Source organism: Protobothrops mucrosquamatus, unplaced genomic scaffold (assembly GCF_001527695.2).
Source record: "Protobothrops mucrosquamatus isolate PMUCROS unplaced genomic scaffold, P.Mucros_1.0 scaffold1045, whole genome shotgun sequence".
Lineage (NCBI taxonomy): Eukaryota > Metazoa > Chordata > Lepidosauria > Squamata > Viperidae > Protobothrops > Protobothrops mucrosquamatus.
Window position 1 is genome coordinate 73,345 of NW_015387277.1, and position 12,505 is coordinate 85,849.

The following is a 12,505-nucleotide window of genomic DNA, read 5'->3' on the forward strand; positions in this document are numbered from 1 at the left end:
TTAAACACGACCCCTTCCCCTCTTCCTGGAAAACCAGCAGCACCTGTTGGAGACCAGGAAGCTAGCCGCTTGCTCCACCACCGAGGCATCCCGGGAGGAGGAAAGCGCTCCCAGGTCAGGCCTGCCCCTCCGTCCGCATCTGGCCCCGGATCAGACAGGAGCCCATCGGCGGCGATGACCCGTTGGGGGACGGGGAAGAGGGGCCTAAGCGACTCCCGATAGGGAAATCGGAGCACTTAACACTCTCTTCCCCCCCCAGCCCCCCCCCCCACCATCCGCCGTGCGGGTATCACTCAGGGCTGGAGGAGCGCTCCACGCGCGTAAGCACGCGACTACCCGGTTACCACTTCTACTTCTTCCCCCTACCCTCCGGCAAACTCAACCGACCCTTCCTTCCGCCCTAGCGACTCACCTCCTCGCCGCCGCCGCCGCCGCCGCCGCTCCATCCCCCGATTCCATTTCTGACACTCGCCATAGTCCCCGCCAGGGATTGTCCGCGCACAATCCGGCTGGAACGCGAAGGCTTTCCGAGGCGCCCCCAACGATCCGGAGGGCTCGCCTTCCCGCGCTCTTCGGAAGCCGGCCGGCTGTTAAACAAACCGTCGGCGGACCGGCTTCGCCTCGACTGGAGCCGCTGACAACCGGCTCCTGACGGCGTTCTAGCCGTCAAAGCGCGAGCCTCCTCATCTGCATATCTGGACCCGCCCCCCCCCGACGACGCCAAAGCCTTTTCATCCCTTTTCCTGTCGGCTCTCGGGGCGGCGACGGCTCGCGCGCTCCGCTCGCCAGCAGAGCGCGCGGCTGTTTCTTGGGCAAAAAAAGCGGTCTGGGATTCGAAGGTGCACCCACCGCGGAAGTGCTGCTGCTGCGGCGGCGGCGGGAGTTGTTGTTTGCGCCAATCCTTTAAGTCAGTGTTTCTCAACCTGGGCAACTTTAAGATGGATGGACTTCAACTCCCAGAATTCCCCAGCCAGCTTTGCTGGCTGGGGAATTCTGGGAGTTGAAGTCCATCCATCTTAAAGTTGCCCAGGTTGAGAAACACTGCTTTAAGTGCTTCAGGGGGGATGGAGGGACAGCCACGTGAAGTGCTGTTTCCTTGGATCCAAAAACCCTTCTCTGGGCTCTAAGCGCGGGTCTAAGCGTATCAAGTTCTAACTACCAGGTAGTCCTCGCTTACGACCGCTTTTGAGCCAACCTTTCTTTTGCTCAGGCAGGTGTTCAAGAGTTCTGCTCCACTTTGCGACCTTTTTTACCTCGGTTGCTAAGTGAATCGCGTGGTTGTCAAGTGAATCTGCTTCCCTCACTGACTTTGCTGCTCAGAGGCTGGCTAGGAAGGTTACAAGCGGAGATCGCGTGACCCTAGGACAGTATAGCTGTCGTACGGTTGCCAAGCGCCCAAAGTTGGATCACATGACCAAGAGGGTTGCTGCAGTGGTTATAAGTGTGCAAACTGGTCACTTGTCACTTTTTTTCAGTGCCGTTGGGACTTCGAATCATCACTAAATGAGTGGTTATAAATTAAGGAACTACCTATAGTGCCATGTTACATCACTACAGCAGGAGCAGCACCGGTTGCCAGTGTATTTCTGAATGTACTTCAATGTATGGATTGTTACTGTGGGAAGTCAGTCCCCCAGAGAAGGAAATATTAAAAGGGCGGAAAAATATATTTCCTCAAAGGATCTTAAAGAGGCAGAAAAGCACGCCCAGTTTTTTTTTAATAGCCCCAAGTCTCCCTCCCCCAAGCAGAAACCAGCTCTATAGAAATGCAGATGTAACCTATTCAGATGTAATGCAGATGTAACCTATTCAGATGTAACCTATGCAGATGTAACCTGGAAGATTAAGAAGACAAAGATACCTAAAATCTACATAACCCACCCAAAGACTAAGACAGGACATAATAGGATTAACTCACAGATGCCAAAGGGCACACCCAGACTCAGGTCAGAATACATGATACAGGAAATACAAAGCCTCAAACATGAACAGGAAACAACTCCAAACAAAAGGCTCCAGAGGGTATAAAAACCCACTCCCTACATGTGCTCTTTTTTTTCTTCTAGAGCCATCTTTCTGTCTGGCTCTCCTCTTCAATAAACTACAACCTTCTTTCTAAAGCAGTCGCCATGTTGTTTATCCCCGGCTTGGACTGAACCATGATGAAGACTTTTCCTTCAACATTACCTTTATAGCTTTACATGGCTCAGGGTTTGGACATCTAAGACCATCATCCAAAATAATCTCTTCCTAGTGGCAGAGCACCTCCTAGAGCCCCCATCTGCCAAAGGTGTGCCGAGAGGGGGGCTAAAGAGAGATATTCTGATGGCAGTTCCCGTTTTATGGAGCAGCTGTTCACCCCAAGGATGACCCAGAGCACAGCCCCTATTGTCATGGCCCACCAGAAGCTAATAAAAACTTGTTTTTCCCAGAAGACTTTTGGGGACTGATTGTAGAGCTACAGATGTATGTGTATACAAGTAGTCCTCGCTTAGCAACGACAATTGGGATCGCCAATTCCATTGCTAAGTGCCATGGGTGTTAAGTGAGACATTACTTGCCTGCAATTTGCAATGTTACTGCTGGCTTCTCCACTGACTTCTTGTCAAATGTTGGCTGTGAAATGCGCAAACGGAAATCATGTGACTGCAGGAAGCTGCAAAGTTCATAAACAGCCATTGGTTTCAAAATTCCCAAATCTCAGTCATGGGATAGTCATAAATGTGAGGAACATTCATAAGATTACTTTTTTAGTGCTGTCCTAACTTTAAACAGTTGCTAAACATGGCAGCTGTTAACCAAGGACTACCTGTATAGACATGCACACAGTATGTATTTATCTACGTCAATATATTGTGCGTGTTTGGTAACGTTTTATTAGATGTTACTTGTTATATTTTTGTTAATAAAAAATTTAAATGTACATATATTCTTATTGCTATTTTAATATTTGTAAATCGCCAGGATTCCTGCAGACAGATGAATAGGTTGTATACACCAAAATAAAATGAACTACACTGTGGTTTAGTGTAATGGGAGAACAAGCTTGCACCCAACCAGATTAGTTTTAAATGAAAATCAAATATTCATATTTGAGAATAGTAGTACCATGCCTTCAATTAAACTTATGTCCCTATCTGGACTGAACAATATAAGAAATTATGAAAAATGTTCATTGTATTTCTGGTTTGATCTTTCACTTGCCCCTCCCCATCGACAAACAGACTCAATTTTTAGTATCCACAATTTGTAAAAAAAAAAAAATTGTAAAAGGCCATCCATGCTACAAGAACTCATTCAATTTATGACAGCCCTACACCTTGCTGATTCAAAGTGTTGTCTTTGTAATATTTCCTAGTTATTGTACTACGCTTCTTGAATCTGCAGCAACACTAATAGTAATTTTTAGCATAGCTATGATGCAAAAGCATTTATTCCTTATCCCCATTGTGCATATATTAACCATAATTGGTTCCATCACTGCATTAACTAATTTCAAGTTCAGTATTTCTGTTGTCTCATCTACTTAGTCACACTTCATCAAAAAAAAAAATCCAAAAAACTTTGTTGAGACTTCATAGACATCACTTAATGAAAACAGTCAACCTTAACAGCTCTGTACAGGATATTATTAGTATATGGTTTCTATTTTAATGTTCGGGTTGTGGTAGAAAACAATTTCCAGTAAGCTCCATATATACTTTAAGCTGGTGTATGTGATTATTTACTAAATGGACAAAATAAACAGCAAGAAAAAGATGCTTACCCTATTTCATTACCTTCCATATAAATCAAGAAGCTTTGATTAGAAAGGAAGTTTAGGATTAGAAAGACAGTTTACAACAAGTTACAAACGTCCCATTTTGGCTGTAATATATATTGAAGGTTTAATTGTCCTTCATATAAGATTTGCACTATTTCAAGGAAATGTGTATTTGAAAAAAGAGCTAAATTTCTCTCAAGCAAAAATTTGGACAATTGTCAAGCAGCATTTAGAAATTGCATTAATTTGCTCTGGATCAAGAAATGAACAGCTAGAACCTATGAGGACTCCTTGTTTTAGCTATAGGTTTATTTCTTTTAGTCCCTAATATCTGCAGTAATGAAGGGGTATTAAAGACTTTTCATACGAGAATGTTGCAAGGTCTTTAAGATAATGTTAAATAGTATGAACATTGGACCAATAACTATATATATTATTGTTATTCAAAAGAAGGTTAAAATAAGACATTGCACCAACTAATTGTCAACACTGCTAACATCGGATGTTTTTGCATTGACAACAGATGAAAATGTAGCCATCTTTTACCTTTTACTTTTAGAGTTAGATGATGCTGGGAGGGGGGATGTGAACAAGAGTCCAACTAGACATAACAACACTAAACCTAGCGTGAGAAACAAAGTTATTGTAACCAGAGCTGATAAGGAATTGGCGGGCTGGAGAACTGGAGAGGACGCCCGCGCTTCAAGCTAAATTGGGAAATGTGATTTATGACTGTTAATTGAAGGAGGCAAATGTGCTTTGATTCTACGTGCTCAGGGGAGGGGAATTCAGTTTTTGGCTTCGATTATGCAGTGCCAATATTAATGCTACTCAAAATAAAGATTCTTTAAGGTAAACAATGCCTCAAAGTTCTTTTGAAGAGTTTCATCTGTCGGAACCATGACACTAATTTTTCTAACAACATACTCAAGAAAATTATGGTAGCCAGTTTGCAGAGGCGGAAAAGTACATGTTGTACTCAGGTTATTGTTCATGATGAAATTGTCCACATTAATTGCTTCCCCCCCCCCCCTCATTATCAAATTACAACATTTAAGCTGCCATGAAAAAGTATTCCTTAAAAAAAGGTTGCCTCTCTGATTAGAGACCTTGATCGGGATTTAGAAGGAGTCCTTCCTGATCCTATTTGAATTCTTGGCAATGTTCAATACTATTGATATGGTTGTCTTCTGGAATAACTTTGTAGGCTGGGGAATGAAGTGACTATTTTGCAGAGATTCTCCTTCCTAGGTAAACAATGTCAGTTAGAGCAGGGCTTTTCAACCAGTGGTGCGGGTACCACCTGTGGTACATTGGCACCTGGCAGGTGGTACGCGATCATCCTAGAAAAGTGGTAGTGGGGGAGGGGAATGAGCTGAACCGGTGGCAGCACCACACAAGCCTGAGCGAGAGACGGCTGGAGCTGTAAGGCTGTCACGGCTCAGTGGAAGTGCTAGGATCAGCTCCAGGCTCCAGCTGGAGCTCAGCGCTGATCCTGGTGCTTCTGCTGAGCCCAGAAGAAGCGCCGATCAGCTGGAATGTTGCAGCACCTCCAGGGTCTTGTGATTTACATTCAGATGCTTGGCAACTGATTCATATTTATAACGGTCACAGTGTCCCAGGGTCATGTGAAGTGACCAAAACCTGCTGCAACCACCCAGCAGTCAGGGGGAATAAAAACCAAACACCTCCCCACCCCACCCTCGCTGCCAATCCTCAACAGAAATGCTCACAACAATGGAAACCTCGGACAGGAAGAAGAGCGCCGCCGGGCGGGCAGGCAGGTGTCTTGCTCGGCTGTGCCTTGGGGGGCACTTTTTTCAGTGCCATTGTAACTTGGAACAGTCACTAAGTGAACTGTTGTAAGTTGAGGACTACCTGTACTTTATTGCTTTTTTCCTTTTTTTGGGGTCAAGTTTTTGACACCTTGCTAGGCAACTGGTGGTACTCGGATATTGCCATATCCTAAAAAGTGGTACAATGGGTGAAAAGGTTGAAAAGCCCTGAGTTAGAGAACCTGAGGGAATAATGCTCAGATTTATGGTTACTCCAATGTGAGTAATATAGCATGTTATTTAACATCAACAGTGAAACCTCGGGAAGAGTTCATCTCCAGGTTTGGCAAGGCATCATCAGTATGAAAAATCACCACCTCAGGCTGGATAGGATACAAAGACTATGATAACCTGGTTCATCAAACAAGCAAGATGGAATTACTGGCTCTATATTGGCTTGAGTCTGAGCACCTGGTTGGGTTATCTTTCCCTAAAGGAGCAATGGGGCTCTCTATACAATGGGGCTCCCTCTAGAGTTATGGATCCTATTGGAGCGGTGAATACAGTGGCCAGAGACCCTTTTTTGATACATTTATTTAGCCACCCATCTCACATACAGGACTCTGAATAGCGTACAGAATTAAAAAACACAAAACAATACAACCAAAAACCCAACTAAATCATTAAAAACCATAAAAACTATTTAAAAAACAATCTTCAGGAGTGCACTCATTTTTTTCTAGAAATACAGCAACTTTGTAAGCTCCATACCTACCTTGATGAATTCCTAGCCAGATGGCAAAGTCATGTTTTCAGGTCTTTCTGGAAAGCCAGCAAGGTTGAGGGCCAATGTGACATCAAGATATTCCAAAGGGCAGGTGCCACGGCAGAAAAGTCACTCCTCCTGGGTCCAGGACTTGCATTAAGACTTTGTCCAGTTTTAGCTGGTGTGCCAACTGCAAGTCTGCTTGGATCAAGAATCCCTGATTGAAGTGCTTGCCACGTCATGCTTAAACTACTGCAATACATGAGTCTGGCTTTGAAAATAATTCAGAAGCAGCAACCCTTAGCTGTGTATACTGACTAGCACATACGTTGCACTTGCTGTGCTGGTTGCCCATTGTTTCCTGCCCCAATTCAAAGCACAGGTTATCACCTTTAAAGCTCTACATGGCAGAGCTCCTGGTATCTACTGGACAGTATTTCCTGCCAAGATTTGACCTGCTATGTGCCTTTTTCTACGGAGGTATAATGAGGGGAAGATTGGAATGGGGTCCTGACATGACTACTCTGCATCTATCCCTGTGCTGTGAACACTTTGGGTTTCAAAGTACAGAGGATTGGGATGTCCTCATAGTTCAAAAACTTATTAAAACCTGCCTCTCCCATTGAACGTATGAGATCTGGTGGTCCATGGGCTCCTTTTTCGATAGAAACTTAATACTGATTTGACTGAATGTATTATCTCTGATTTTTGTTCTGGTTTTTTTTTTTTTTTGCATATAGCCTTGAATCTGCAGAGGTAGGCAGTATATAAGACTAATAAATAAATTAATGCATTTTTTTAAAAATCAGAAGACTCTATTAAGAACTTACCTATTGCAAGCCACCTTGTGACTTCTGAATTTAAATTGAAATGTAATGGTAAAAATCCTTAAATAAAGTGATTCGGAAACAATAGCTGTTCCTTTTAGATATTATAAAATTTACACAAAGTATGAGACCTTTGCTCATGGATCTATCTATGTGATCATTGAGAGTCAACAATGTGATGGCACATAATGATACCATTGCAATTAAAGGCATAGAAAACAATCCATGTAGAAAGTATTCTGTGTACAGAACATCTAGTTTTAGGTAGCAGATTGTCACGGTGGTCAGATTTCTAAAAAAAAATTGGGACGGGAGCTTTCATTTGTGCACGATAAAAAATTCAAGTTGTTTTCTTCTGAGCTGAGACGGTTGTCAATAGAGTATAAATTAAAGAAAGCCAAGAACATTAGAGACTGGCATAAGGTAGGAGAGAAAAAGCAGACACTGGAAAAGCAGGGCAGATTAGTGAGATATGACACAATAAAATATGACAACAGCAGGGGCAACAGTAGCTGCTGGAAAGCTGGAAGGGATGGATGAAGTAACTGCTGCTTTCTGGAATTTTGCAATAGTAGTTGCTGGCTCAGGAATTCTGAGAGTTGAAGTCCACGAGTCATAAAAGAGCCAAGGTTGCCTACCCCAGGTATATACAGTGATGGTGTTGGGAAGTTGCTCTATGGTGGAAGTACGTTAAGCTGGGATATCTGCAGTTGTTGCTGAGAGGAAGTGGGGAAAGTGAAGGTGCTGGGAAGATGGACAGGACAGTGGAAGATGCTACACTGGAGATGAAGAGAAGATAGGAGACAGCTACAAACTTTGCTCTACTTGCCCCACCTGGATTTTGTTTTATCCGAAACATTACCTCATAAACTCTCATAAATTATACTTGCCTAAACTTTTAATTTATGGATTGCTAAATACTCTGCCCAACGTGCAGTGCCACAAATCGGCCAGTTTCATTTTAGTCTGATGTGAGATGCAAACTCACCTTCAGAGATTTTATATCGGCAGAGAAGCTTCCTCCATTGGTGCCATCGCTCCGACAGGCCGCGATAAGTCATATACCTCATATTGGTCTTTATTTCTGTTCCGTAGAGATTCCACTCTCAGGATAGGTCCCAAGAGAGCTTCCCAGAGATGATGTAAGCAGGCAATTTCCCTAACTTTCAATAAGACGAACTGACTGCCAGCTAAAAATATAACCCGCTGCATTATTGGCATGTGCAAATAACATGCCAAGACGACAAGTGTCCTGTTAACTAGATCTCTGGCACCCTTTCCCCATCTGGCTCTTTAAACAGGACTGGCCTTGGCTAAAGCTACGCATGTCGTTCATACCTGACGCTGCTATCATTTTTTGGCTAGCTAGCGCTAATTGGAATTTAAAATCAAAGTCTTGTTAAGAGGTTGACTTACGGCACTCCTCAAGTGAGTGGTGCGGACCACTCCACTTGTGGCCCAGGACTGCAGTTTTTTACTTTTTCAAAATGTTTTAGTCCCTGGGAACTGCTTTGCCAATGGTGCAATGATGGTATCGGGATCAATCAGATTAGTCCATTTTCTTTGGATTGAGTTTAAAATGAAAAAAAAACACCCAGTGATTTAAATATATGTAACTCACTCTGCCTCTTATCTTTCCCTAGACATGAGTGGGGGTGCATTGCCAGTTTTTTTTAAACACACCCAGGAAGCCATCCATTATGCCCCCTCCCCCCAAAAAACCTAGAGCAGGGGTGTCAAACTGCCAGCCCACAGGCTGGATGTGTCATGGTGAAACCGTGCCCACCCCATTGCCAGCAATGAGAAAAAAAAGTCACAATATATTGCGACACGTTACGTGACGTTGCGAGTTTGACACCCCTGACCTAGAGGGAAGAAACAGTGGAAATGCCATGAGAGGTACAAAATGGATATTAGAATAGAACAGAATAACAAGTTGAAAGGGATCTTGGAGGTCTACTAGTCCAACCCCCTGCTCAGGCAGGAAATTCTATATCATTTCAGACAAATGGTTGTCCAATCTCTTCTTAAAAACTTCCAGTGTTAGAGTATTCACAACTTCTGGAGGCAAATTGTTCCACTAATTAATTATTGTAACTGTCAGGAAATTTCTCCTTAGTTCTAGGTTGCTTCTCTCCTTGATTAGTTTCCATCCGTTGATTCTTGTCCTGCCTTCAGGCGCTTTGGAGAATAGCTTGACTCCCTCTTCATTGTGGCAACCTCTTCATATTGATGAAGCCCCTGACCTAGCATGACATCAGAAGACGTTCCTAATCCAACTGCAGGTTCATGGAGTTCTTTGGGCAGTATTAAGCACCCAAGCCAAGCAAACATCTGGCAAACTATCAAGCTGCAACACTGATAGTTTATCCTTGAAATAAGATTTGAGATAAGTTTCTACTCTTTTTTGAAAATTCAGCAGAAGTGAAAGGTTAAAGATGAATATAGGGAGAACAGTAAATGTTAAAATAATTACAGTCAGGTAGGCTGGACACACCTTCCAAATAATCAAGTAAGCCTGTTATCTGTCCTGGCCAATCCTTTGAAATCTGAGGTATCACTTACCAACTCAATTTTTTAAAAATATTTTCTTTTGTGAGGTCCTTGGTGCTGTCTGAGCTTGCCTGTTTTCTTGCAGATGTTTCATTGCTAGTGATGATGTTACCTAGTTTGGGTAATGAAACTTCTGCAAGAAAACAAGCAAGCTCAGAGAATACCAAGGTCCCCTCATTTCAACCCTGAGCTACAAATATCTCCTTTATTGATTTTCATTTGTATTTTTATTCTTCAGTTTTCATGGCCACCCACTTGCCATCTGGATGGTCATCTTAGGGTTATAAAACAGTAACAGTGAAAAAAAAAACCACAGAAATATACTGCTCAAAAAAATAAAGGGAACATTTTACCATGGAACTGAAGGGGTTTGTGTTCCCTTTATTTTTGTGAGCAGTATAAATAAAACCCACCACACTAGAAGCAGCTTATATTCAAAACATTAAAAAGGGCCCATGTAACAGCCTAGTGTTCTGCTGCTTAGTATCTTATAAACAGTAGATTAAAATGCAACAAAAGTAGAGAGTACAAGCAAAACATACGGTAATCTTTAGACACAACAGCAGATATTTGCAACCAAACTGGTTCCCGCAACACCTAGGGTTAATTTGTCCATAGTTCACTCAACCAAGTGCTGATGTTCTTTTCGCCCATTAAACCCAAAACTAGCCAAACAAGCTTGCTCACGTGTGGTGGGTGTGTTTGTAATTTGAAATGTGCTTGACAGGGTTTTGATTTTAGTGTATGGTGCAAATGTAGTGAGAAAATGTTACCTCTGTTTCAGAAGAGACGTACTTAATAACTTTGATGCAACTGTTGACCTTTGCATGACATCCAAAGATGCTCTATGAGAAAAGAAATGGTATCCCTGACATTCAAATTGAGAAAATACTTTCCACAAATTCAGCAAAAGTGAAAGGTTAAAGATCCCTTATTGCTCTTAACCACACCTCCACACTAGGTATAGGAGAGGCAGTTGGGTGTAGTGGTTAAGGCATGAGGCTAAAAACTGAGTGATTGAGTTGTAGTCCTGCCTTAGGCACAAAGCCAGCTGGGTAACCTTGGCCAGTGACTCTCTTTTAGCCCTAGGAAACAAGCAGTGGCACATTTCTGAAATCTTGCTAAGAAAATTGAGGGACTTTCTGAGGCAGTCGCCAGGAGTCAAAAACTGACTTGAAGGTACTTGCATGTGCACACATACACTCACCACAACACACCATACTAGGTGAGGAACAGAGAAGGCTCTTTCTTATTCAGGAAGGTAGAAGGATAACACAGTTAACCTGGATGCCAGCCATGTAGGGCTTTCAGGTTGAATTCATTCAATCTATTGGGCTAACACATGATTACTACTCGGTAGTTCAGTGTATCGTGGAAATCCCCCCCCTCAAAAAAAATTCTGTTCATTGAGGAAAGCATGGTTAACTTAACCAGAAGTAAGGGTCTTGTGCAAACCTATCCTAAAAATAACAAGAACTTTGAATTGTTCCCGGAAAGTTGCTGCAAAATGAACACTTCTTCCATAATCCTGAATTGAAGCTCCTCTGACTTACCTAAGTTAAGTCTCAATTTAATAGCACTCCCTCAGAACATTTCTGCCTGCAGATACAAATTCGGAATATTGACAGTTTACAAGGGCGTAATAGATGTGCTTGGTATGGATGGAGCCATGTTTTATTTATGGCTTATTCAGAAAGGCCTATTTAGACAAATACAGCTTAAGGTGCTGCAGCAACTCAGAGCTACCCAGAGTATAAAGGGTGCCCATCAGCCTGCTACTACAGTTCAGTATGCTTACTTCACATGGACGACCTGTGCTGCATCCCAAAAAGACCTCATCGTTTCTTCTGTTGTTAATCTGGATTACGACAGGAACCAAACTTTCTGTTCTACATTAAAAACATTATTGAAAAAGATAAAGACACTTTTAAATTGGATTCGATTGCTCGTCACTACATCCATGTAGTTTTCCTGGCAGAAAGAAATTGGATGCCACATCCTTTTTAGGCCCATTTTATATCTGTTTTCCCACTCTACCTAGCAGAATTCCCACTTGATTTCCTCATTCATATATTAATCAAACCCGGTCCTGCTCAGCTCTGGAAAATGGCCAAGGCTAGATAGGGATTGCCATTTGCTGAGGCTTTTCTATAAAACAGGTAATCATCACTTAACAATTATTTTGTGACAGTTTTAAATTACAATGACATTGAAAAGTAACTTTAAAACCATTGCAGCATCTCTGCAGTCCCATGATTGAAATTCCAGCACTTTGCAATGGGTCGGGAAAATTTATGATTATTGCACTGTTCTCAAGTCACGTGATCACAACTTACAGGCTTCCCAGTCTGCTTTCCAACAAGCAGAGTTATTGGTGGAGCTGGCAATAAAATAGAAAGTCATGGTCACATGATGTTTCGCTTAACGACCGTGGTGATTACTTTAATGATTGGGGAAGTGAAGTTGTAAGCTTGTCACTGTCATGTGATGTTTCACATAATGACTATTGCCTAGGTCAGAGTTGCTGGTTCCAATTGTAGTCGCTAAGCAAGGACTCTCTGTTTACCTATTCCATATAATATAAACAAAATAATGACAGATTTTACCATATCAGGTTTTTAGATGCTTCATGCTCTCATTGGACCTTGTATCCTCTAGCTCAGTGTTTCTCAACCTTGACAATTTTAAGGCATGTGGACTTCAACTCCCAGAATTCCACAGCCAGCATTGCTGGCTGTGGAATTCTGGGAGTTGAAGTCCACATGCCTTAAAATTGTCAAGGTTGAGAAACACTGCTCTAGCTCATAAATTACTCTTATAT

At 42.5% G+C, this 12,505-nt stretch overlaps 1 protein-coding gene across 1 annotated transcript in view; it reads right to left on the reverse strand.

The window, feature by feature from the left end:
• Positions 1–475, reverse strand: part of TTC39B (tetratricopeptide repeat domain 39B) — a 59,330-nt gene extending 58,855 nt beyond the window's left edge. The window contains exon 1 of the mRNA XM_015820037.2: positions 413–475. Within this exon, the coding sequence (XP_015675523.2) occupies positions 413–475 (63 nt within the window). The remainder of the gene's footprint in view (positions 1–412) is intronic.
• Between the last annotated feature and the right edge of the window lie 12,030 nt (positions 476–12,505).